The sequence below is a fragment of the Aquarana catesbeiana genome, linkage group LG03, assembly GCF_042186555.1.
Source record: "Aquarana catesbeiana isolate 2022-GZ linkage group LG03, ASM4218655v1, whole genome shotgun sequence".
NCBI classification, from domain to species: Eukaryota; Metazoa; Chordata; class Amphibia; order Anura; family Ranidae; genus Aquarana; species Aquarana catesbeiana.
The window spans coordinates 275892364-275917827 of NC_133326.1; the positions used below are offsets into that span (position 1 = coordinate 275892364).

The 25464-nt window shown below is 44.9% G+C and overlaps 1 protein-coding gene across 3 annotated transcripts in view; it reads right to left on the minus strand.

The window, feature by feature from the left end:
* The window catches only part of IRAK3 (interleukin 1 receptor associated kinase 3), a 56416-nt gene extending 34481 nt beyond the window's left edge, over positions 1-21935 (minus strand). The window contains exons 1-4 of one of the 3 annotated variants that reach the window (XM_073620109.1): positions 21731-21935; positions 15705-15881; positions 6279-6430; positions 289-353 (exon numbers count right to left, since the gene is read on the minus strand). In XM_073620109.1, coding sequence (XP_073476210.1) covers positions 289-353; positions 6279-6430; positions 15705-15881; positions 21731-21848 — 512 coding nt within the window. In that variant the 5' untranslated portion in view covers positions 21849-21935. Of the gene's footprint in view, positions 1-288; positions 357-6278; positions 6431-15704; positions 15882-16063; positions 16191-21730 lie in introns of those variants that run through there. The other 2 variants (XM_073620108.1, XM_073620110.1) reach the window with 2 other exon arrangements.
* Between the last annotated feature and the right edge of the window lie 3529 nt (positions 21936-25464).

Genomic DNA, 25464 nt, shown 5'->3' on the forward strand with positions numbered 1-25464 from the left:
TATGTAAATCATCCTTTCTCAACCAATTTTCAGGATTCAGAGAACCCCTGCTAAAAATGATGTTTACAGCTCATGGTACATTAGTACGTTAGCTTTGTAAGCTGTAGACATTATAAGAAGCAGAAGAAAAAAGAATGCGGCACTCTGGGGACCTGTGGTCTCTGGACAACATTGCAGAGATGGATTCGTGGTACCCCACACCAAACCATTACTTTTTAATAATCTTTACGATTTACACAAATAAAGTGAAAAAAGTGTACAAGTAAAGATAATTCTACAAATTCTTACCTAGGTAAGCACTGGCATTGCTCTATGAATAATTGAGCTTGCTTCTGACGATCTGCTGAAGCATTCTTCTATACAGACAAAAATTAGAAATGTCATTGGTTGCATTATTTTAATAAAATAAAAAACATATATGCACAGTCAACTTAAAAAAAATTGTCCCATCGCTAAAATGTTACATATAACCTTTTTCAAATCACTGTAACCCAAAACTAACTGGCTACTTGGCAGGCCAATACAATAAGCAGAGCAAAGTTAGGACAATCAACCAAGCAGGTTTATCTGTTGATTTTAAAGAAGAATGATGTTGTTTTATAGAGAAACATGACTATCAAATATATCATATAAAGCTTTTAGTTATAATTCTACTTACAGGATTTGCTTCTGAAGCAAGCCTCTGAAGATTCTCATTTATCCACTTCATGTTATAACTATTAGTAATTAATCACATTGAAGTGGACCTGTTTAGTAACATTAAACATTTACCAAACTTCAAGTGGTTTTCTTAGTTCAAATGTATGTTAGGAACACACCCTAGATGGTCAACTCAGTAATTGTGATCTATCATGGTGTGATGAAATGTGTTAAGTTTGAATCTGATTGTACAAGAACACGACAGGAGATATTAGAGTTCATGAAAACACCATACCTCCGAACTTTCCTGAATGACAAAGAGGGACATCTTTCAGAACAAATTATGTAAGCAAAAAAACCCACACACACATACTTTGTCACAAAAAGGAATAGCAATAATTTAGTAACTGGATAAAAGGTTTAGCGTGGTATAACACTCTTGGTAGTTAAAGTGTCACTAAACCCACATCATAAAAAAATTATCAACAAATAGTGTATTACATGCTGTTCATACTCACTATGAGATTCATTTTCTGTATTCTAAAAAACATCCTGGTTGATACTGTTGCTCTATCCCTACCTTCATGTTCATGTCCCCAATTCAGCTAGGGATTTTGCAGCTGTTGAGGCAACTCTGCACATGCTCAGTTTTCAGTTACTTTCTATGCTGGGCATTTCCTTCCTATCACATCTGAGCAGCCCATCAGTTTTGATTGATGGATGCTTCACCTCCCTGTTATTCTAGGACACAGGCTGGAGGGGAGTGACACAGCCTGTGACTGGCAGAAATCTGCCCACACCATGTTATTGCCAAAATATAATAACGATTTGATTTAAAATGTATATTTGTATGACAATTTAAAACAGTTTATTGATATCAAGTATTTATTTTTACTCTGTATTGCAAAGACTGTTGTTGTTGTTTTTTTGTTATTTTGAACATGTGATCAACAGCAGGACAGGACTAGAAGCTTCTCCTGCTTATGTTTCCCTGCAGACAGGCTGGAAAAGAGCTGAGTCATGTGACAGCTGTATATCGATTAGGAAAAATAGACTGTGTAAATAAAACAGTGTGTGTTTAGTATCACTTTAAATATTACATTGTAATATAGCGGTCTATACATTAGGTCAAAAAGAGGGATGGCTGAGGAGGAACAAGGGACGCAGGCATTTGGTCCCAGAAGAAGGACAGTCCCTCCAAATCAGGGACAGCTGGGAGCTATGAATCATTTAATCTGTTGAGCTGCATTTTTCTGCACACCCCTGTACCTGTATGGTGTAAACAGGGCTTGTTATGACTCCATGATACTTTTCTCTCTCCTAAGGTTCAGAAAAGAGAATTCACCTTGTCATTTAATTTGTATATTGTGTTGTTGCATTATTAAGCTATAAATTATGTTTGTTCCAGGCTAGCTATTACTTTTGCACCACCTACTGGCCAAACACTAATATAGTTTATAATAAAGCTATCCAGCCACTCAAGGATGTAATGTAAAAATCGTCACATCCTCTTTAGTCAGGAAGTGAAACAACCATAGGGATTAGCATGTTCAGTCTCATGGCAGCAGCCTAGATGCTATCTCTCCCCATCCATGGCATCAGAGGTAAGCAATCTTCTCTTTCCTCCTCCACAGGCTATTAGGGAAAGGAATTAGTAATTTCAGTTATTACTTTATGTGATGTTTACTATTGTATTGTAATGTTATATTATTCTTGTTGTTTTCAGTTTTACCGCATATCACATGTGTCATTCACACGTATATATTAAAATCTGCAACGTGCCAATAAAAAACACAGACAAGAAACGGCAGTCGATTATTGTGTGCGCAGAAAAGGGTCATCTGCCTGGATAGCCACCCATAGACTCCAGGAGTATGGGGGGCGAGGCTAGGACAGGGCTCATACAAAACAATTGTTTTCCATGCGCCAGTTCCAGTGGCGGCTGGTGAAGTTTTAGGATGGGGGGGCGTCAGACCCCGCCCTTCCTTTTTGACCCCTCCCACTTGGTGAGAATGGGCGTGGTTTCAGCGAAATAGTGGGCGTGGCTCTATGGTGGTGTGGTTAGCGTCTGAGATGAACGAGGGATGAAGGGAGAGGGAGAGAGGGACAGCAGGCCCAGATCCTACACAACAATAGAAATATGTGTATTCTAGAAAGTTTAACAATCAGCAGATAAAGATACTCCAAACACCTGGTGTTAGCACTTCAATCATTCTAGCACCATGGTTGTTATGCTGTCAGGATGATTGAAGCGCATTATTTCTATTATTACATTGTAATATAAAATTAAATCATTCAACTCACCATAATGCAGAATCAGTGGGATCCCCGAGGGTGGCACCTGGTGTTAGCACTTCAATCATTCTAGCACCATGGTTGTTATGCTGTCAGAATGATTGAAGCGCATTATTTCTATTATTACATTGTAATATAAAATTAAATCATTCAACTCACCATAATGCAGAATCAGTGGGATCCCCGAGTGTGTCACTAGCCATGTCGCCTACAACCAGATGCCATCAGGCATCCCCAGCAATCTGTCCTTACATCAGGTGCCCCCAGCGGAGTCTCTCCTTACATGCAGCCTGTGTCACATGAAATGCAGCCTCTGTCTCCCCAAATGCAGCCTCTGTACCCCCCCCCCCAAATGCAGCCTCTGCCCCCCCCCCCAAATGCAGCATGCATGTGTCTCATTAAATACAGCATGCCTGTGTCTCATTAAATGCAGCATGCATTTCTGCCCCCCCTCTGTCTCCCCAAATGCAGCCTCTGTACATCCCCAAATGCAGCTTCTGCCCCCCCCCAATGCAGCATGCATGTGTCCCATTAAATGCAGCATGCCTGTGTCCCATTAAATGCAGCATGCCTGTGTCCCATTAAATGCAGCTCCTGTTCCCCCAAATGCAGCCTCTGTGTCCCCCCAAATGCAGCCTCTGTCCTCCATTAAATGCAGCATGCCAGTGTCCCATTAAATGCAGCCTCTGTTCCCCCAAATGCAGCCTCTGCCCCCCCCAATGCAGCCTCTGTCCCCCCCCCCAAATGCAGCCTCTGTCCCCCCCCAAATGCAGCCTCTGCCCCCCCCAATGCAGCCTCTGTCCCCCCCAAATGCAGCCTCTGTCTCCCCCAAATGCAGCCTCTGTCCCCCCCCAAATGCAGCCTCTGCCCCCCCAAATGCAGCATGCCTGTGTCCCATTAAATGCAGCATGCCTGTGTCCCATTAAGTGCAGCATGCCTGTGTCCCCCCCCAAATGAAGCCTCTGTTCCCCCCAAATGCAGCCTCTGTCCCCCCCAAATACAGCCTCTCTCCCGCCCAAATACAGCCTCTGTCCCCCCAAATGCAGCCTCTGTCCCCCCCAATGCAGCCTCAGTCCCCCCCAAATGCAGCCTCTGTCCCCACCCCAAATGCAGCCTGCCCCCCCAATGCACCAAATGCAGCCTCTGTCCCTCCCAAATGCAGCCTCTGTCCCACCCCCCAAATGCAGCCTCTGTCCCACCCCCCAAATGCAGCCTGTCCCCCCCAAATGCAGCCTCTGTCACCCCCCAAATGCAGCCTCCCCCCCCCAAATGCAGCCTCTGCCCCCCAATGCAGCCTCTGTCCCCCCCAAATGCAGCATATGTCCCCCCCAAATGCAGCCTCAGTCCCCCCAAATGCAGCCTCTGTCCCCGCCCCAAATGCAGCCTGCCCCCCCCCATGCAGCCTCTGTCCCCCCCAATGTAGCCTCTGTCCCCCTCCAAATGCAGCCTCTGCCCCCCCCCCAAATGCAGCCTGTCCCCCCCCAATGCAGCCTCTGTCCCCCCCCCAAATGCAGCCTCTGCCCCCCAAATGCAGCCTCTGTTCCCCCCCCAAATGCAGCCTCTGTCCCCCCCAATACAGCCTCTGTCCCCCCCCAAATACAGCCTCTGTCCCCCCCAAATGCAGCCTTTGTCCCCCCCCAAATACAGCCTCTGTCCCCCCCCAAATACAGCCTCTGTCCCCCCCAAATGCAACCTCTGTCCCCCCCCAAATGTAGCCTCTGTCACTTCAAACCCCCCCTCCTTCTCTGCACAGCGGTACTTTCCTTGGGTCTCCTGCACTGTCTCCTTCACACTGGCAGCTGCATTCTTTCTGTTTCCTCTCTCGGGCGCAGTTAGAGATAGAAACAGTAAGTGACATCTAACTCAGGTCAGATTTAGCCTGTAGTATCTATTACTATGGCCGGGTGGAAGCTACTCGGTGCTTCAGAAAGTACACTGTGTCCGTTGTCGCACTGTGTCCGGCGTCCGAACACAGTGCACTTAAGGACCTTTTTTTTCTTTTTCTTTTTTTTTAAAGGGCCAGTAATAAAAAAAAACTTTTTTTTTTTTACTTTCTTTTTTTTTTGTGGCTGCCTGGAGGCGGGGCAGCACCCAGGCGCCCCCTATGGACGGGCCGTCACTGTCCAGTTCACACCATACATGTGCAGTGTCGTGCAAAAAAAAAAAAACAGCTCAATGGACATGGTGTTAAAAAGCCTTAATTTTCATACTTGTGTCACTTCTTCAAAGCATATTCAGATGAACCTGTTGCTTACAAACAACAATGGTACTAATAACTGCACAAAATATCCACGATAAAATGAGCTTGCCATTATAGTACTATTAAAGCAGACCTAGCTTCAGAATTATTTTTTCATGTTAAGCGCATGCAAGTGATGTGTAGGTGTAATACTAACAGGAATATATCAAAGGGACCACTGTACTCTCTATGACATTCCTTTACTTCCCTTCCACCTTAAAACTCTGATGTCATCCTTGCTCAGACATCAGCTATTTATTTTTTGTTTTATTTACTACAGGTATTTATATAGCGCTATCAATTTACACAGCTCTACATATATATTGTAAATTCACATCAGTCCCTGCCCTCAAGGAGCTTACAATCTAAGGTTCCTAACTCACATTCATACATACACATACTAGGGCCAATTTATACAGGAGCTAATTAACCTACCAGCATGTCTTTGGGAGTGTGGGAGGAAACTGGAGTACCCAGAGGAAACCCACGCAAGCACAGGGAGAATCTGCAGACTCCAGGCAGGTAGTGCCAGGGTTGGGATTTGAACTAACGTCAGTAGCTAATCTCGGTTTGCAATGCTGGCCTACGAATGACGCAATCAAGTAAATTCTGCTACCCACACAGTAGCCTTTATTGTTTTGGCTGTGTGCTTACAGGTTGTATCACACATCACATTTGCTCATCTGCTGTTTCTCAGTCTTTGACCATCCAGAGTAAAAATCCATCACAGAGTTGCTAAACTCAGTGCTTTTGTTGTCTCTCACCCTGTAACCTGTTAGGGTAAAATTAACATGCAGCTGAGTTCCCCTGCTACAACAGTTCACTGTGTAAACTGCCAAAAAAAATGTACAAGGGACATTATGAGTTATTGAGATGGGGGCTGAGAAAATCAGCATATTCAGATAGCTAAACTTCCCCAAAGTGTTTTTCTCAGGCAGATCTTGATTGGATCTCAAGGGTTGCTCGCTAATAGAAAAGATTATGGTTATTTCAGTATCTCTGCGACTTGCAAAGAATGTGTTCATGCAGCTTGTAAAGTTAGATAGCGCTATGTTAATTGATTACAGAGTAACAGTAAATGACTTCTATGTAATTATTTCTTCACCTGTTTAAGCAGCTTGACAACACATGACTGGTTCTTAATGTCTGCTTTGTAAACATCAAAAAACTGTCCTTCTCCAATTAGGAAGTCTCTGCTGAAGTTCTTAGTTCCTTCTTTAATCTCCTGCAAGCTGACAGGTGACAGGACATTTATCTCTATGAAAAAAACGAAAACATGAAAGATGTTAGCCCACCATGCATTATTTCACTTTACTGAGCTATTAATTTAGTGCTTGGTCATGAAGAGCTTTCAAAGCATTGAACCCTACAAGACAGATGAAACAAAGGACACTCCGAATGTGCAATTATTCAGAAAGTAAACGTTAGTTGCAAAGGCAGAAGCACATTCACACTCATATGCTCGTATTTGTTTAAGCCTCCAAGAATTTAAAATAATGTACTCTTGTAGTGGGGCCCTCCTGCACTGCATAGGTTAAATGCTAGAGCCTGCGCTGTGTACCCCTGAGCATAGCTATCACTGACCCTAGGTTCACACTAATGTGGTGCCCGAAACACTGTGATCCGTGTACGTTTCCCGAACTACATTCAATTCGCACTGTCCTTGCGATCAGCTGCAGGTGCAATCTTAATGACACCCCAAACACAGGTCACAAATGCAGTGCACAGCCGGCGGGAGAGGAGAGGAGGGAAGCCAAAAGCGCTGTGGGGGGAAGGGGAGGAGGGGGAATTTGTGCTGCACAGGGTGATTAGGGTGTGCCTGGGCACACCTGGCACACCCTGTGCACACGCCTATGGCAGTGCATTTTCCGGCACTGGATTGCATGGCACAAAAGTATTGGTGCGATGCTGCGCAATTTGAGCCCATTCAAAATCAATCGGTCAAATCGCACAACACTGAATCGCATGTGAACTGAACAGGAATGCAGTGAGGTTCCTGTGTGATTCACATACAAACGTAGTTTGAACTGAGGCTTACTGTATACCCCATTGGCTGGCTCCATCGCTCTCCTCCTCTGCCTGAAGCTCTGGACTGTGGGCACAGCCTCTGCATTATTATGTACAATACAGGACTTATAACCTTGAGGAGGCTAAAGTGCATCCAAGCTGACTGCAGCTTACAAAGCAGGCTGTGAGGGACTGGTCAAAGCACTGGAGAGATTCAGCTGGAGTTAGGAGTAAGGTAAGTATTTACTCCCTGGACGTAACAAGCAACTTACATGTACAGTGCAGGGGTCCCCACTGCAAGGGAAAATGTTTTAAAAATCCTGAGGTTGTCTAAGAACAAAGTACAATAACCCATAGCAACTAATTAGACATCATTTTTTAAAGTGATTCTAAAGGAAATATTTTTTTTCATTTAACAAAACATGTTATACTTACCTGCTCTGTGCAATGATTTTGCACAGAGCAGCCCAAATTCCCTTCTTTTCTTCTGTCGTGAGAAAATAAATGAGCAAATAAAAAAAACATATAGCGTATACAATTGTGACACAAGTATTGTAATTGAATGTTATTCAAAATTACCTTTTATTTTCAATCTACAGCACTGTAAAATGCAAGGCAATATGGCTACTTGGAGGTGTTCTGTACACAGATGGTGTACAGATCGCCCCCCTCCCCCCAGAGATCTAATTTCCGTCTTGTGCGAATGGTTTACTAATTTTTTCAGTCTGCACTAAGATACAAATTCGATTTTGAGCATCCCCTGCAAAAAAAAATAACATTTTTGGTGAGATGCAGTACTCCCAAATGAAAAATCACATCCAAAGGGGTACAGACCCTGCCAATTTCTTCATTAGATCCCTGCAGGTGCAGCAGCTGATTGATAATTATAAAACCACTAACATACAGATTCACTCCGCACATGGACACAGACAAAAAGCTATTTCTCCATAATAACAAAAGGTAGGAATCTGCAACAAAGTTTGTTAAAAAAGCTTGCAATGTACATAGAGTACCCAGAGGGGAATATTTTATTCTAAACAAAAGTGGAGTTACTCTTTAAATACATTTCACCATTCATCCAAGTGGTTTCCTCTGTTAAAAAATAGTTTGAATTGAGGAAGCCACTTACAGTAAATGGTGAAATGTTATCAACATTACAATGCCAAGTCAAGTTCAATGTGCCCAGCTACCACTAGAAATGAGCCCGCGGTTCAAGTCAAACATTGGGTGTTCATTTGCTTGCAAACGAACCGAACATATGGAGTGTTCACGGGAAATTTGAGCACCGCAGAACTCCCCATAATGCACTGCGAGATCACAGTGCATTGACGTCTGATGATTGGCCAAAGCATGCACCTGACCTAAATGCTTTGGCCAATCACAGCGTGCTCTGCTGCGAGAGCCATAATTGGCCAAAGGCAGGGTGCCTTTGGCCACTCATGGCTCAGAGGAAAAGAACGGCCGTGTGTAGTGTTGTTGGCGTGGGGAGAGAGAGAGAGAGAGAGACAGGCAGTGTATTTCATATAAATATATATACACATATATATATACACACACAGTCTAGTATATCTAGTATATATATATTTATATATATACACACACACACACACATATACACACAGTCTAGTATATATATATATATATATATATATATATATATATATATATATGTATACATACACACAGTATCTCACAAAAGTGGGTACACCCCTCACATTTTTGGAAATATTTTATTATATTTTTTCATGTGACAACACTGAAGAAATGACACTTTGCTACAATGTAAAGTAGTGAATTTACAGCTTGTATAACAGTGTAAATTTGCTGTCCCCTCAAAATAACACAACACACAGCCAGTAATGTCTAAACCGCTGGTAACAAAAGTGAGTACACCCTTAAGTGAAAATGTCAAAATTGGGCCCAAAGTGTCAATATTTTGTGTGGCCACCATCATTTTCCAACATTGCCTTAACCCTCTTGGGCATGGAGCTCACCAGAGCTTCACAGGTTGCCACTGGAGTCCCCTTCCACTTCTTCATGATGACATCACTGAGCTGGTGAATGTTAGAGACCTTGCGCTCCTCCACCTTCCGTTTCAGGATGCCCCACAGATCCTCAATAGGGTTTAGATGTGGAGACATGCTTGGCCAGCCCATCACCTTTACCCTTAGCTTCATTAGCAAGCCAATGGTCATCTTGGAGGTGTGTTTGGGGTTGTTATCATGTTGGAATACTGCCCTGCGGGCCCAGTCTCCGAAGGGAAGGGGATCATGCTCTGCTTCAGTATGTCACAGTACGTGTTGGCATTCATGGTTCCTTCAATGAACTGTAGCTCGCCAGTGCCAGCAGCACTCTTGCAGCCCCAGACCATGACACTCCCACCACCATACTTGACTGTAGGCAAGACACACTTGTCTTTGTACTCCTCACCTGGTTGCCGCTACATACGCTTGACACCATCTGAACCAAATAAGTTTAGCTTGGTCTCATCAGACCACAGGACATGGTTCCAGTAATCCATGCCCTTAGTCTGCTTGTCTTCAGCAAACTGTTTGCGGGCTTTCTTGTGCACCATCTTTAGAAGAGGCTTCCTTCTGGGACGACAGCCATGCAGACCAACTTGATGCAGTGTGCGGTGTATGGTCTGTGCACTGACAGGCTGATCCCTCACCCCTTCAACCTCTGCAGCAATGCTGGCAGCACTCATACTTCTATTTCCCAAAGACAACCTCTGGATATGACGCTGAGCATGTGCACTCAACTTCTTTGGTCGACCATGGCGAGGCCTGTTCTGAGTGGAACCTGTCCTGTTAAACCGCTGTATGGTCTTGGCCACCATGCTGCAGCTCAATTTCAGGGTCTTGGCAATCTTCTTATAGCCTAGGCTATCTTTATGTAGAACAACAATTTTTTTTTTCAGATCCTCAGAGAGTTATTTGCCATGAGGCGCCATGTTGAACTTCCAGTGACCACTATGAGAGAGTGATAGCAATAACACCAAATTTAACACACCTGCTCCCTATTGACACCTGAGACCTTTGAAACACTAATGAACTCACTTTTATTGCCAGCGGTTTAGACATTAATGGCTGTGTGCTGAGTTATTTTGAGGGGACAGCAAATTTACACGGTTATGCAAACTGTACACTCACTATTTTACATTGTAGCAAAGTGTCATGTCTTCAGTGTTGTCACATGAAAAGGTATAATAAAATATTTACAAAAATGTGAGGGTTGTACTCACTTTTGTGAGATACTGTACATATATATATATATATATATATATATATATATATATATATACTCTGCATTCAGTGTAGACTATATACTGTATACAGTGCATTCGGTGGTGTACAGTTTCTAATACAGTGCAGTCAGTGTACAATATATAATACAGTGTAGTGCGGTGTTAAAAGAAAAAATTCCCATCATGTCCGGAAGGCCACCAAGGAGAGGCAGATGCTCACAGGTCACTAAAAGAGGGCAAGCAGCCTCTTTGTCTAAAGTGAACAGCGGTGGTCATGGACATGGTCCATCCTCTGCAGGCGGGTCACGCTTGTCCTTTTTTTCTGCTGCTGGCCGTGTTATTGAGCTATCCTCATTCTCCTCATCCTCTGTCACCCAAACTCATAGTAGTTTGCCTTCCAATACAGCTGCCAAAGCGGCCTATTCCACTGGCTCCTTGTCAGTTACTCCTTCCGTAGCCCCACCATCATGCATGGAGGAGTCACCAGAATTATTCGACCATTGTGTTGGTTACATGCTGCTGGAGGATGCGCAGCAATTTGAAGGTTCCGATGTTGGTTCCCAGGTTGAGGAAGGGAGTAAAGTGAGCCTAGAGAGAGGGGGTGCCACAGAAGGACAATAAACTGGCAGTCATGTTCCCCCAGATGCAGCATACTGCCAAGTTTGCTGCAGTGACAAGGAGGGAGGGGATGATGAGGTCACTGACTGTACTTGGGTGCCTGAGTGAAGACAGGAGGAAAGTGAGGAAGAGAAGGAGGCACAACTACAATGAGGCAGGATGTCCTCCAGGGGCAAGCTTAAGGGCAGCCACCCTATTGCATCACATCACAGAGCTCCACAGGTGCAGGGCGCTGCTGACTCCCCGCTGACTTGCAAAAGTTCCTTGGTGTGGGCTTTTTTCAACACGTGTGCAGTAGATCGCACTGTTGCTGTCTGCAATCTGTGTCTGAATCGGATCAAGCCTGTCCAGAACAGCAGCCGCTTGGGCACCACATGCTTGACAAGACATATGACGACCTGCCATGCAGTCTGTTGGCAACAGTACCTGAATGACCCACATCATAGAAAAAGGCGGACTTCTCCTTGCTCCTCTTATGGGATCTCAAACCCTACTATACCTCCAGTCCTCTCAAAATCCTGCACTGAGAGGAATGAAGGTATAGCAATAGGTGCCACAAGTACTTGCAGCCAGTCTGCTAGCAGTAAACCACCAGTTGATTTCAGCAGGCAAATTTACCTACCCCAGTTGCTGCATCATAAAAAAAAAATTCTGTCCCAGCCATCCACATGCTCAGCATCTAAATGCTAGCTTGGCCAATTTTCTAGCACTGCAACTGCTGTCTTTTCAGCTGGTACATTCTGCCCCCTTTCGTGAATTTGTGGAATGTTCTGTACCACAGTGGCAGGTTCCAAAACAACATTTTTTTTCACGTAAGGCCATTCCAGCTCTCTACATTTATATGGAAGGCAATGTTTTGGCCTCGTTGGACAGGGCGGTCAGCAGCAAGGTTCATATTACTGCTGACTCATGGTCCAGCGGGCATGGGCAGCGATGTAACATTTCCTTCACAGCGCACTGGGTAACTCTGCTGGCAGCTGTGAAGGATGCAGGACAGGGTTCAGTGTTGGAGCTTGTTCCGCCACCACTCCTTCAAAAAGCTGGTGGTAATTCTGCCACAACATCTGTATGCTCCCCTCCCTCCTCTTCTTCTTCCTCTATGGCCTCTTCTGCAGAGCTGACCTCTGAACCAGCAGTGCTCTGTGAGCGCTCAAGGGGCTATGCAAGCAGTCAGGCTAAAAGATGCAATGTGGTGCTTCAGTTGGTCTGCCTAGGGGACAGGAGACACACTGGGGCAGAGATTCTGTCAGCTCTGCAGGGGCAGGCTCAGAGGTGGTTGATGTCATGGCAGCTTGAGCCAGGAATGGTTATATGCGACAATGGCACCAACTTTCTCTCCGCCCTCTGACAGGGAACTTGACCTATATTCCATGCTTGGCACATGTCTTGAATTTGGTGGTGCAGTGTTTCTTGACCAGATACCCAGGCTTACAAGATCTCCCGAGGCAGGCCAGAAAAGTCTGTGGTCATTTCCGGCGGTCATACAATGCCAGTGCTCGGCTGGCTGATATTCAAAGGGAATTGAACCTGCAAACCAACCTCACATTTATAGAAATTAATCAGTCCTGGATCAGCAGCTATCAAGCCCCTGATGCTGATGTAACTGATTGAATTTGAAACGGCAATTGAAACGGCGTGGGGTCCCCCCCAAAATCCATACCAAGCCCTTATCCAAGCAATCAGCCAGGCAGGCCAGGATGGGGGGGACAGGCAAGCGCCCCCCCGGAACCCAACCAGGCTGCTTGCCCTCAACATGGGGAGGGTGCTTTGGGGTCGCCCTCAAAGCACCTTGTCTCCATGTTGATTGGAACAAGGTCCTCTTTCCCACAACCCTGGCCCAGTGGTTGTGTGTGTCTGCAGGCCCCCAGATCCCAATCCCCCCCATGTGAATGGGTAGGGGGTACCCCTGCCCATTCACCAAAAAAAAGTGTCAAAAAGTAAAAACCACAATACACAGTCTTTGACAATTTTAAAAAAGAAAAAAAAGTGTTCCGTGATGTCCATCCATCTTCAATCACGTCCCCCGATAGACCAGAAAAATAAAAAAAAAAAACCTTCCGCCTCGATGGAAGGCGTCCCGCTCTTGGCTGTGGCAGCTGTTATATAGGCAAGAGCGGAGCCACCCGGTGACGTAACTGAGTGATCCCGCCCCCTTCTAACGTCATGTGCCATCAGAGGGGGCGGGGTCATCCAGTTATGTCAGTGGGTGGCCCCTCCCTTGCCTATATAAGAGCTGTCACAGCGAAAAGACAGCAGTTGGCGGGATGCCTCCCATGGAGGCGGAGTATTTTCGTGGTTTTTTTTTTCTATTTTTCGGGTCTGTCGGGCGGTGTGATTGACAATGGATGTACATCACGGGATATTTATTTATTTATTTTAATAAAGGAGTTGTCAAAAACTGTGTATTGTTGTTTTTACTTTTTTTGCTGAATGGCAGGGGTACCATGTACCCCTACCTGTTCACATGGGGGGGGGGGGGGGCAGGATCTGGGGGCCCTCTTGTTAAAGGGCTTTCCAGATTCTGATAAGCTCCCCTGCCTGCAGACCCCCACAACCAATGGCCAGGGTTGTTGGGGACCCCAAAGCAGCCTCCCCATGTTGAGGGCAAGCGGCCTGGTATGGTTCAGGAGGGTAAAAGGAGTGGATGGCTGCACACCGAGGTAGTGATGAATCTCTTTATTGTAACATGAATAACACCACAGGACAGGCAAACAGGTACAGGTAGACGCGTTTCACACAGCAACGCTGCGCTTATTCATTACCCTGAAATGTTCCACTGACATCCCTTTAAATAGGGATCCCCCCTTGTGTAAAACACAGGTGATGACGACACCAGCGGAACATATAAAATCACTCTCAGCTGTGCGCCTTGTGGAATCACGTGAAGTCAATCAGAACTTTAGCTACTACATGCTGAGAGCAACAACAACATAGACATACACAGACATCATAGCCAGTCAAAAGAAGGAAAAGGGAACATGGGAGGGACCAAAAGAAAACAATGTATGTCTAAATAAACATCCCATCTAACATCCCTGTCTGGTTCAAGAGGGGCTCTAACTCGTCCCCCCCTTTCCTGGCCTTCCAGGCTGCTTGCTCGGATAAGGGTCTGGTATGGATTTTGGGGGGGGGGGGGGACCCACGCTGTTTGTTTTTTTTTTTTTATTTTGGCGTGGAGTTCCCCGTAATATCCATATTCATTGATTTTTTATCTATTTTGCCAGGATCCGGCAATACATTACAGCTATAAGCAATTTTAAATTACATGTTTTCCTTTACAAATGTAATTTTGCTGTGGCACTGTAAAACACATCAGAAAGATGCACCACTTTACAGGAAGACTAAGGGGACCCTCCAGGCACGATATTTAAAGGAATATTTCATTTTTATTGTTTCACTTTAAGCATTATTAAAATAACTGCTCCTGAAAAAACGACCATTTTGAAAACTTTTTTTGCATTGATACATATCCCCTGGGGCAGGACCCGGGCCCCCAAACACTTTTCATGGCAATAACTTGCATATAAGCCTTTAAAATGAACCATTTTGATTTTTCACATTCGTGTTCCATAGACTTTAACGGTGTTCACACAAATTTTTTGCCTGTTCGCATGTTCTGGTGCGAACCGAACTGGGGGGTCTTTGGCTCATCCCTAGCTACCACTAGATAAGCAATAGATACACATTTCATCGATGCAAAATTATACACAGTGTCCCTAAAATGCTTGTGAAATATTGTTTCTGGTTAGTGTTCATGCAAGTGCATTTGATTTTGGCTTGGAATAAATTTGAGCGTACAATGTTCCAAAAGATCCAATTCAAAATTCGAACACTGCAGTTAGCATCTGTAAAAAATTGCCCTTATACTCTAATCTTTAGGCTCTGTTCACACTGTGGCGATCCGGATCGTGGGCAGAATCTCTGAGATTCTGCCGGCGATTCCGAATTGCTGCAAATCGCGGGATGCCCTTACGATCCCCATTATTTTCAATCGCACTCAAATCACAGCGTGCGATTGAATCCCGCGATTGTTACCTGATGAATCACGGGATAAAACAAACAAACAGATTCATGGGACGCCTGTCGCCCAAAAGAAGCTCAGAATTCTGCTTGCACGATTTTACTGCATCCTATGCATTAAGGTGAAAAAACACCTGGCAGAGGACCGGCCCCCCTGCCCCCCGTTCCACCTACCTGAGCCTATAATTTCCCTCAGCGAGGACGCACTGTCCCTCTCTCCACGGGGTCCCGGCTCTTGATTGGATAGACTGAGAGCAGCACAGCCATTGGCTCCCGCTGCTGTCAATAAAATGCAATGACGTGGGGGACAGGGCTGAGTCCAGCATTTGTGTCTTTGGAGGCAAATGCTGGACTCGGGAGCGCGCCCGCAAGGTAACCCCCCCCCCCCCGAGAGAGTGCTTCTCCTAGGGGGTTATCGGATGTGGGGAGGAGCCACGAGAGCCGCCGAGGGACCCCAGGAATGGACGATCAGGGCCACACTGTGCAAAACGAGCTGCAAAGTGGAGGAAAGTATGATATGTTTGTTATTTTTAAAAAATAAAAAACAAGCCTTTACAATCACTTTAAGTTATTGTGTGTGTTTTTTTTTATCACGCAAATTATTCTGACTGTTGCAATATGCGTCTTTAGTACCTTTACCTCTGAATAAGGAGATGGCTCTCTGCTGTCCCATTTCCTGTAAAACTAATAACAGGTCACCGACTGTCTTATTTTTATGTGCCCAACTCCAGACAAGCTCCTTTGTACTGCTTTTTCCTTGTTCAGCATACTTCTCAATTCTACGAAAGTCCCTCCAATCGGAAGATAGCCGCTCAGCTGCAGGAAATAAATTCATTTACTAAAACTTTTATTTACAACTGAAATATGTTGCCTTTCCCATCACTTACTGTATAATAGACAATGGTCACCAGGACAGAGAGAGTGAATTTTACCACTCTGTCCAAAACAAAATATACATACAGTACTTCAAAGTGGACTTACACCTAAAAATCACTTACCTTTCTGCACCTTCTCTCCCCCAACCTGGTCAGATATGACAGTTTATTTTTTCTTCTTTCGTAATACCCGCTCCCACTTCCTCATTCCTCACCTAGGTGAACATGAAGTCAGCTATTGGCTCTCACTGCTGTCTCAGCCAAAGAGGAGAGGGAGTCCCGGGCAGGGCCGGTGCTAGACTATTTTGCAAGACCAACTACTTGCGCCCCCCCCCCCCCCAAAAAAAAAAAAAAAAAAAACAAAACGGAATGGCTTTGTACAGTGTCATTAAATAATAGCACAATACACTCTTTTATCACAGATCCTAGTGTGTATTGTGTGACAATCTGTCACAATGTTTATTTTTTTTATAATGGCACTTTTTAATTATTTCACTGTGTGTCATTATAAAAAAATATATTAGTGGTGGAACACCATTGCCCGATTGCAAGTGCGACCTTTGCATACTTGCCAACATTGTAAAAAAATTTATAGGGACACTTGTGTGGCTGTAGGCAGAGTCTTATTATAATTAGGGGGGGTATGCGTTTGTTGGCGTGCCATAGTAAATAAAGAGGGCCGAGGAATGGACAGGGTTTGCGTAAAATAGTGGGCGTGGCTTATATGGGCGTGGTTCACATGAGGGTGTGGTTAGAGCCTGAGATGAATGAGAGATGGAGAAAGAAAGGGGGAAAGAGGGAGGGAGGGAAGGAGGGAGGGAGAGAGCGAGGGAGGGAGAGAGAAAGAAGGAAAGAAGGAGGGAAGGAGAGAGAAGGAAGGAAAGAGGGATGGAGGGGCAGCAGCCCCAGATCCTACACCACAATAGAAATGTGTATTCCAAATTTTAACAAAGCCGCAGATAAAGATACTCCAAACACCTGGTGTTAGCGCTTCAATCATCCCGGCACTATGGTTGTTGTGGTGTCAGGATGATTGAAGCGCATTATTACTATTATTACATTGTAATATAAAATGAAATCATTCAACTCACCATAATCCAGAATCAGTGGGTCCCCTGAGCGTGTCACCTGCCACGTCGCCTGCCACCAGATGCCATCAGGTGTCCCCAGCGGAGCCCCCCCTTACATCAGATGTCCCCAGCAGAGCCCCCCTTACATCAGATGTCCCCAGCGGAGCCCGCCCTTACATCAGATGTCCCCAGCGGACCCCCCCCACATCATATTCCCCAGCGGTGCCCCTCCTTACATCAGGTGTCCCCAGCGGAGCCCCCCTTACATCAGATGTCCCCAGCGGAGCCCCTCCTTACATCAGATGTCCCCAGCGGAGCCCCCCTTACATCAGATGTCCCCAACGGACCCCCTCCTTACATCAGATGTCCCCAGCGGAGCCCCCCTACATCAGATGTCCCAGCAGAGCCCTCCTTACATCAGATGTCTCAGCAGAGCCCTCCTTACATCAGATGTCCCAGCGGAGGCCTCCTTACATCAGGTGTCCCCAGCGGAGCCCCCCTTACATGAGGTGTCCCCAGCGGAGTCACCCTTACATCAGGTGTCCCAGCGGAGCCCCCCTTACATCAGGTGTCCCCAGCAGAGCCCCTCCTTACATCAGATGTCCCCAGCAGAGCCCCCCTTACATCAGGTGTCCCCAGCGGAGCCCCCCCTTACATCAGATGTCCCAACGGAGCCCCCCTTACATCAGATGTCCCAGCGGAGCCCCCCCTTACATCAGGTTTTCTGCGCTTTCCATAACAGACCGGCAGACCGGCAGCGGTAGCGGTATTGTAGCCACCCAGCTCTACTTCTTCTGGTCTTCTTAAAAATGGCGACCGACGGAGACATTGTCCTCGCCGGCCGTGGACCTCTAGCGGCGGCGGTGAAAAATCGTGAAAAAACTGATTTCTCTGGACATTTCCCGGGAAATAATAAAATCGGGAAAAGAGTCCTGGGAATTTCACTGGAAATTCAGGACAGTTGGTAAGTATGCCTTTGCGGCCTGGATTAGGAGCATCATAGGCCTGGTGCTGAGGATTTTGGTGGGCCCTGGATTATAAAGCCCCTTGCCCTGTATGCTACATTCAAATTTTCTCTACAGCCTTGTCTTTATTTACCACCACTTGTGCCCAGGCATTCTTTCCATCACCACCCACTGCACCTGGGACCCCCATCCCTCACCACCTACTGTGCCTGTAACCTCCTTTATTGCAGAAATACTACAGGAGATGACCACAGACTGCAAAACATACTACAGAAGAAGGTCAGAGACTGCATATATAGTACAGGACATGGTCAGAGACTTCAGACAGGGTACAGGAGAGGGTCAGAGACTGCACACATAGTAGGAGATGGTCAGAGACTGCAGAAATAGTACAGGAGATGGTCAGAGACTGCAGACATAGTACAGGAGATGGTCAGAGACTGCAGACATAGTACAGGAGATGGTCAGAGATTGCAGACATACTACAGGAGATGGTCAGAGACTGCAGACATAGTACAGGAGATGGTCAGAGACTGCAGACATAGTACAGGAGATGGTCAGAGATTGCAGACATACTACAGGAGATGGTCGGAGACTGCAGACATAGTACAGGAGATGGTCAGAGACTGCAGACATACTACAGGAGATGGTCATAGACTGCAGACATAGTACAGGAGATAGTCAGAGACTGCAGACATAGTACAGGAGATGGTCAGAGACTGCAGACATAGTACAGGAGATGATCAGAGACTGCAGACATAGTACAGGAGATGGTCAGAGACTGCAGACATAGTACAGGAGATGATCAGAGACTGCAGACATAGTACAGGAGATGGTCAGAGACTGCAGACATACTACAGGAGATGATCAGAGACTGCAGACATATTACAGGAGAGGGTCAGAGACTGCAGACACAGTACAGGAGATGATCAGAGACTGCAGACATAGTACAGGAGATGGTCAGAGACTGCAGACATAGTACAGGAGATGGTCAGAGACTGCAGACATAGTACAGGAGATGATCAGAGACTGCAGACATAGTACAGGAGATGGTCAGAGACTGCAGACATAGTGCAGGAGATGATCAGAGACTGCAGACATAGTACAGGAGATGGTCAGAGACTGCAGACATACTACAGGAGATGATCAGAGACTGCAGACATATTACAGGAGAGGGTCAGAGACTGCAGACATAGTACAGGAGATGATCAGAGACTGCAGACATAGTACAGGAGATGGTCAGAGACTGCAGACATAGTACAGGAGATGGTCAGAGACTGCAGACATAGTACAGGAAATGATCAGAGACTGCATACATAGTACAGGAGATGATCAGAGACTGCAGACATAGTACAGGAAATGATCAGAGACTGCAGACATAGTACAGGAAATGATCAGAGACTGCAGACATAGTACAGGAGATGATCAGAGACTGCAGACATAGTACAGGAAATGATCAGAGACTGCAGACATAGTACAGGAGATGTTCAGAGACTGCAGACATAGTACAGTAGATGTTCAGAGACTGCAGACATTGTACAAATGTGTCCTAGCAGTGACCGGTGTGGAAAAACATTGATCTCTGCAAACAGGAGTTTACAAGATATAATTGCCAAAAAAAAAAAACTTATTTTCTAACAGTCATTTCTCAAGCACAGGAGGTCAGTAAATTGTTGCCAGGTCTGTGAAGCTCCTCCCAGCCTGACCAGCTAATTCCTTCAAAGATAAGGAGAAAGTTTGATAAATCAGGGATGGCTGACACCAGCTCGGGAACAAATAGCTATAGAAACAGCTTAAGTTTGAAGGCTTGCAGAAGTCTATACATCAGTCATAGTGCTGTGTAAATACAAACACAGATAAGAAGCAGTGTGAGAAGATGAAGTCATCCCTGATCATTGTAATCTACACACAGGACAGGAGAACACACCTATGATTTGACTTCTGCATTACCGGTGAGTGTGTGACATGATCATACCTTCTTCATTCTCAGGTATGTTGGATCCTCTGCATCCCATCCTGCTCTGGTCACTAGCATCTTCTGATCAAATGTGGCGGGCTGGGGAATCTGATTGGCTAAGGGGGTGGTGGGAGGCGGAGCAACTTAGCAGTCACACCCTCCCTCTCAGAATAGCAGCGCTATTGGCTGCCTGACACACTGGTCTGTCCCTCTCCCTCCAGCATGTGAAAGCCGTGGGAGGGAGAGGGGGAAGCTGCACACCGCTCTGCAATTAATAACACCCGCCCGCCCGCTGCACTGAGCGCCTTGCTGTCCGGGGCCCCTCTATCAACGGCCCTGCCAGGGGCCTGGGGAGCGACAAGGAAGAGGAAGGGGTGGGGAAAGCTGCCTAATCTGCCTAGTGGTAGCACCAGCCCTGGTCCCAGGACAGCTGAGGCTCTTGTGCACATCGCTGAATCGAGAGGGAGCTCAGTGGAGTATTAGGGGGGCTGGGGAGGGGAGCTGCACCCAGAAGTTTTTTTTACCTTCATGCATAGAAAGCATGAAGGTTAAAAACCTTCAGCCTTTACAATTACTTAAAATCTGCTCCCATTCTAAGCTCTATACTAACTACCCTGTAAAGGAAAGATGTCTATATTTACCTATTCTGAGGGCACTCTGACCTGCTCCCATCACCGGCTTTAAGTGAAAGGAGGGACAGCGGACAACAGATGCCCCATAGCAAGTCTATGGGGGATGTCACTGACCAGCCATTGCAGCTATGGTTGCCACCTCATCCCTTTAAACCCAAACACATATTAATTACACAGGTTCTGTGGCTGATTAAGGTGGTAATTAAACTCACTTGGTGCCTTATCTGCATTTAATTAGCCTCAGAACCTGTGTAATTCAAAGGTGTTCGGGTTTAAAGGGATGAGGTGGCAACTCTAATTGCAACTGTTGTCACTGCTCTCTCCTGTCCCCTGAAGCCAGGATTTCTTTACAGGATAGTTAGTATAGGGCTTAGAATGGGGCTGGGAGCAGGTTTAAAGTAGCGCTATAGGCAAAAGTGTTTTTTTTCCATTTTGGATAGAGCAAGGAAAGGTTATAACCCCTGTAAGGTTTATTTATTTGCCATCTTTGTCCCATTGCAGAGAATTCACTTCCTGTCATAAAGCCAAACAGGAAGTGAGTAGAAATTCCTATGAATATAGGGAATTCCTTGGGGACCCCCAGGTCACCAGAACTAGTGTCCCCATTGGAAGATTTCTCCCCTATTACTTTTTGGGATTTTCTTTTACTTTCACTTTCAATGATAATGGTAAACAGGACAAATAGAGAGGGGTAATCTCCCTAATGAGGGCACAGACAGCAATAAAAACCGACAGAGGCTGTAATCCCTTGCTAATCTATCCAAAACTAAAAAAAGTTGCCATTAGTTATGCTTGAGGCTGGGTTCACATCTCCGTGCAGAGCGGCGCACAGCAGGGGTCCGGTGCGTCTCCATTCACCGTTTCAGGTCCGATTTCAGTCCGATTTTTTGGCTGAATTCGGACTTAAAATGGACCAAAAGACGCACAGGACTCCAGTGCAATTCACTCCACAGTCGTCCCGGAGCTCCATTGAGAGCCAATCACAGGCTTCTGACATGGAGGGAAACCCGCATCCAATTCGCAATAGTGTTAACCCAGCCTTAAGCTAAGATAGTATTCATCCAGACTTCCACTTCAAAGTTGAATCCAAGACATACCGTAATTAAATAAAACAATCAATTATTCCATACAAGGCATTAGTCATGATGAAGGTATGCCGTACTTACCCAGCCCTCTCCATCCTAACTCTCCTTCGCTGCAGTCCATCAGTTCACAGAACTTTCCCATAATAACTGGAGGAACATCAAACAGAGATGTGCTACAACTGGGGCTAAGATGTGCCATTGTTCAGATATGAAAGTCACCTAATGACTGAATCCTTACATATTCTAATCACCCATGTCGTAGGAGTTCACGGGGGCAGGAACTTCCCACACAGTACACACCCAGCAAAGCGAACAATTACTTAAACAGGGAAATCCTGCTGTTACACAAGTACAGAGCTTGCAGCTCGCCAGGAACAGCTGGAACTTGTAAAATATGTTCCTTCTGTTGGGAAAATACAACTTTGTTTTCTTTCACCAGACCCATTGTAGTAAAATGAGTACTGTAGGATCAAACGTGAAATTTCAGGCATGAAATGTGAACAAAGCATATCCTTTTATAGTATGTACTTGTGTCAAATAAGAGCACTAAGATTCATTTCTGTCTGCTGCTTTGTTTCTCTGCTCTTCTCTTCTCGGCATTAATCACTTCTAACAAGTTTTCCTGACATCAAGAGAAAAATGGTGACGGGGGAGGGAACTTCAGCTGATTGACAGCCTCAGTTGTTGTTCCTGTATGCAATATAAAGGGAGTTGTGTCCCTTCCCTCCAATCAGTCCTCAGAACTCTCCTCACTGAGCTCTGCAGAGTGTAACTTCAACCCGCCATCTCCTTTTTCTGACAGTTCAGACAAGCTTTATAAATTCTGGACAGATGTAGAGAAGAGAAGACTGCAGATAAACAGGTGCAACTTATTTAGGAGGATTTCTTTCATTTCTGTGTATCACCTGAGGCCAGTCACTTCACTGGGTATATGTAAGGGTTTACTACAACTTTAAGTTTAATCCATAAACTTAAAGTTGTTGTTTTCTGCAGTATAAAAAACATAAAGTTGTCTGGAAGTCATTTGAATCATCAGGGATCTAACTTTGACAAATCATTGTAGATAAGCCGGTCAATGGAAGATAAGCTATAACTGACAGAGTAGTAAGTCATTTACAAGGAGAATATAACTGGATATTAACGTTTAAAGAAAATAACTTTAAGGAATATTGATCCAGGGAATATCCAAATGCTTTTAGGGGAACAGGAAGAATTTTTTTTCTTCTGTTGGAACAGATTTTACCATTCTGCACAATCTGCGCTCTATTAGCTTCAGTGGAAGGCAGATGAGACATCAGGGGTCTATTAGGTGCCTGATATCTCAATAGAGAGAACCTGTTACAACAAAATGATATCACAAAGGAGACTTTTGGTCCCATATGTGAGACAAAATGTGATCAAAATAAAATTTAGTGAAAAAAGGTGTAAAAAATAAAAAGCACTACCCCCACCCCAACCAAAAAAAAAAATTGAGACACTAATGTACATGCACATATCAACATAAACGAGCATGTGGGACACCTACGTATGAAAACATTGATTACTAGACATGTGCAATTCGTTTTGTTCCAAATTCGTTTTTCAACGAAATTCAACAAATTCGTTAATTTCGGAAATATTCAAATTAACGAAAACCCGTTTAACATTTTTTTAATGAAATTTGATTATTCTAAAAAACGAAAATCCAAAATTAGAAAATCCGAAAATGCGAAAGAATGAAAATCTGAAATTTGATAATACGAAATTCGAAAATCAGAAAATAAGAATGAAAATCAGAAAATTCAAAAGAACGAAAATACAAAGATAAGAACGAAAATCAGAAAATTTGAAAACCCAAAAATGCAAAAATCCAAAATAATAACTAACTAATAGTAACTATTACTAACTACTAAATTATAGGTACTGGAATTTCCTTTCAAATTTGTCTGTTAGTGAATGTAACGAATATGAATTTATCTGAAGTTACAAATTATCCGAAATAACGAATGCCACATCTAAATGAATGGATGGTAATAAATTATTAAGATTAATAATAATAATAAAAATAATAATAATAATGTTTTTTTATTATTTATTATTATTCATTTGTTACGTTCCATTTGTTAAGATGCGGCATTCCTTTTTTCGGATAATTCGTAACTTTGGATAAATTCGTATTCGTTATGTAAACTAACAGCCAAATTTGAAAGGAAATTAAAATACCTATAATTTAATAGTTACTTATTATTAGTTAGTTAGTTAGTTATTAATCCAGATTTTCAAATTTTCCTATTTTTGAATTTTCGTATTTTCATTATTTTCGAATTTTTGTTCTTATTTTTGAATTTTCTTTCTTTAGAATTTTTGGATTTTCGTTCTTATTTTCAGATTTTCGAATTTTCGGATTTTTGTTCTTATTTTCAGATTTTTGTTCTTATTTTCGGATTTTCGTTCTTTTGAATTTTTGGATTTTCGTTCTTATTTTCAGATTTTCTTTCTTATTTTCGGATTTTCGAATTTTCGGATTTTTACAAATTTATTCGAAATAACAAATTTATTGCTGTGGGGGGAAACTGAGGAAGGACTGAGGACACTGATCTAAGATCAGGATTGTGATATAAAATGAGGGGTTTTGGTGGGAACTGAAGTATCCGAGACATTGCACAAATGTCACATTAGTGCTCAGCATGCCGGGGGGCTACTTAAGGCTGCTCCTCCCTTCGCCCGACTCGTCACGATTTTGGTCCCTGCCTTGATGCCTGATGCCCAGCCTGATCTAGTCTGCACGTCTCTGCCTTGCTCCTGCCTCCCTCTGCTCTGTACCCAGCTGTGTCCCCACTGTAAATAAATACCACTTTAGGATATATACCTTGTTGTTCGTTTGGTCTCAGTTTCCTTGTGCAGCTACGTGTCTAGTCTCCTTGCTGTAGAAAACGTGACATAATTGTGATGCCTTCTGCTTCCTCCAACACTCGCTTGCTTGCAGTACTCCGCTGGCACACTGATAGTGGATCTGACACAGCACTTAGTCAGATTTTGAGCAAAAGCTTGTTACAGACAGGAACTTAATGCCCCTTAGTTGTGTAGCAAAAAGTCAGTGTCCAGCATACATCCCTGTGGCTACTGATCCCAGCAACACCTCTTCAGGTATTGCCAGCCCGCCTGGCTGCAGCTGTCCCTTTCACTAACCCTTCTGGCTAACTTCTCCACAGTCCCCACAGACTGACACTCTCTCCACAGTCCTCCCAGACTGAACACTCACCGCCCCACCCGGCTGATCTCAGGAGATCTCCCAGACGTGCTGACCTACTCCCGCTGTCCTTTCCGTGCCTCCAGGAAGGGGTTCCCCTGTGTGTTGTGGGGGATCCTTTCAGCATCCAAGCCCCCCAGACTAGTATAGTTGCCAACATTAAAAAAAAAATTTTAGGGACACTTTTTTAGCTGTAGGCGGAGTCTTATTAATTAGGGGGCGCTGCATGCGTTTGTAGGTGTGTCACCAGCGGAGCCTCCCCTTACATCAGGTGTCCCGAGCGGAACCCCCCTTACATCAGATGTTGCCAGCGGAGCCCCCCTTACATCAGATGTCCCCAGCGGAGCCCCCCTTACATTAGGTGTCCCCAGCGGAGCCCCCCTTACATCAGGTGTCCCCAGTGGTGCCCCCCCTTACATCAGGTGTCCCCAGCCGTGTCCCCCTTACATCAGGTGACCCCAGCGGTGCCCCCTCCCCTTACATCAGGTGTCCCCAGCGGTGCCCCCCCCTTACCTCAGGTGTCCTAGTAGGAGGGGGTATACAAAATAATGTCTCCCTCTGCCTGCCGCGTCCCCCGCCCCTTTCC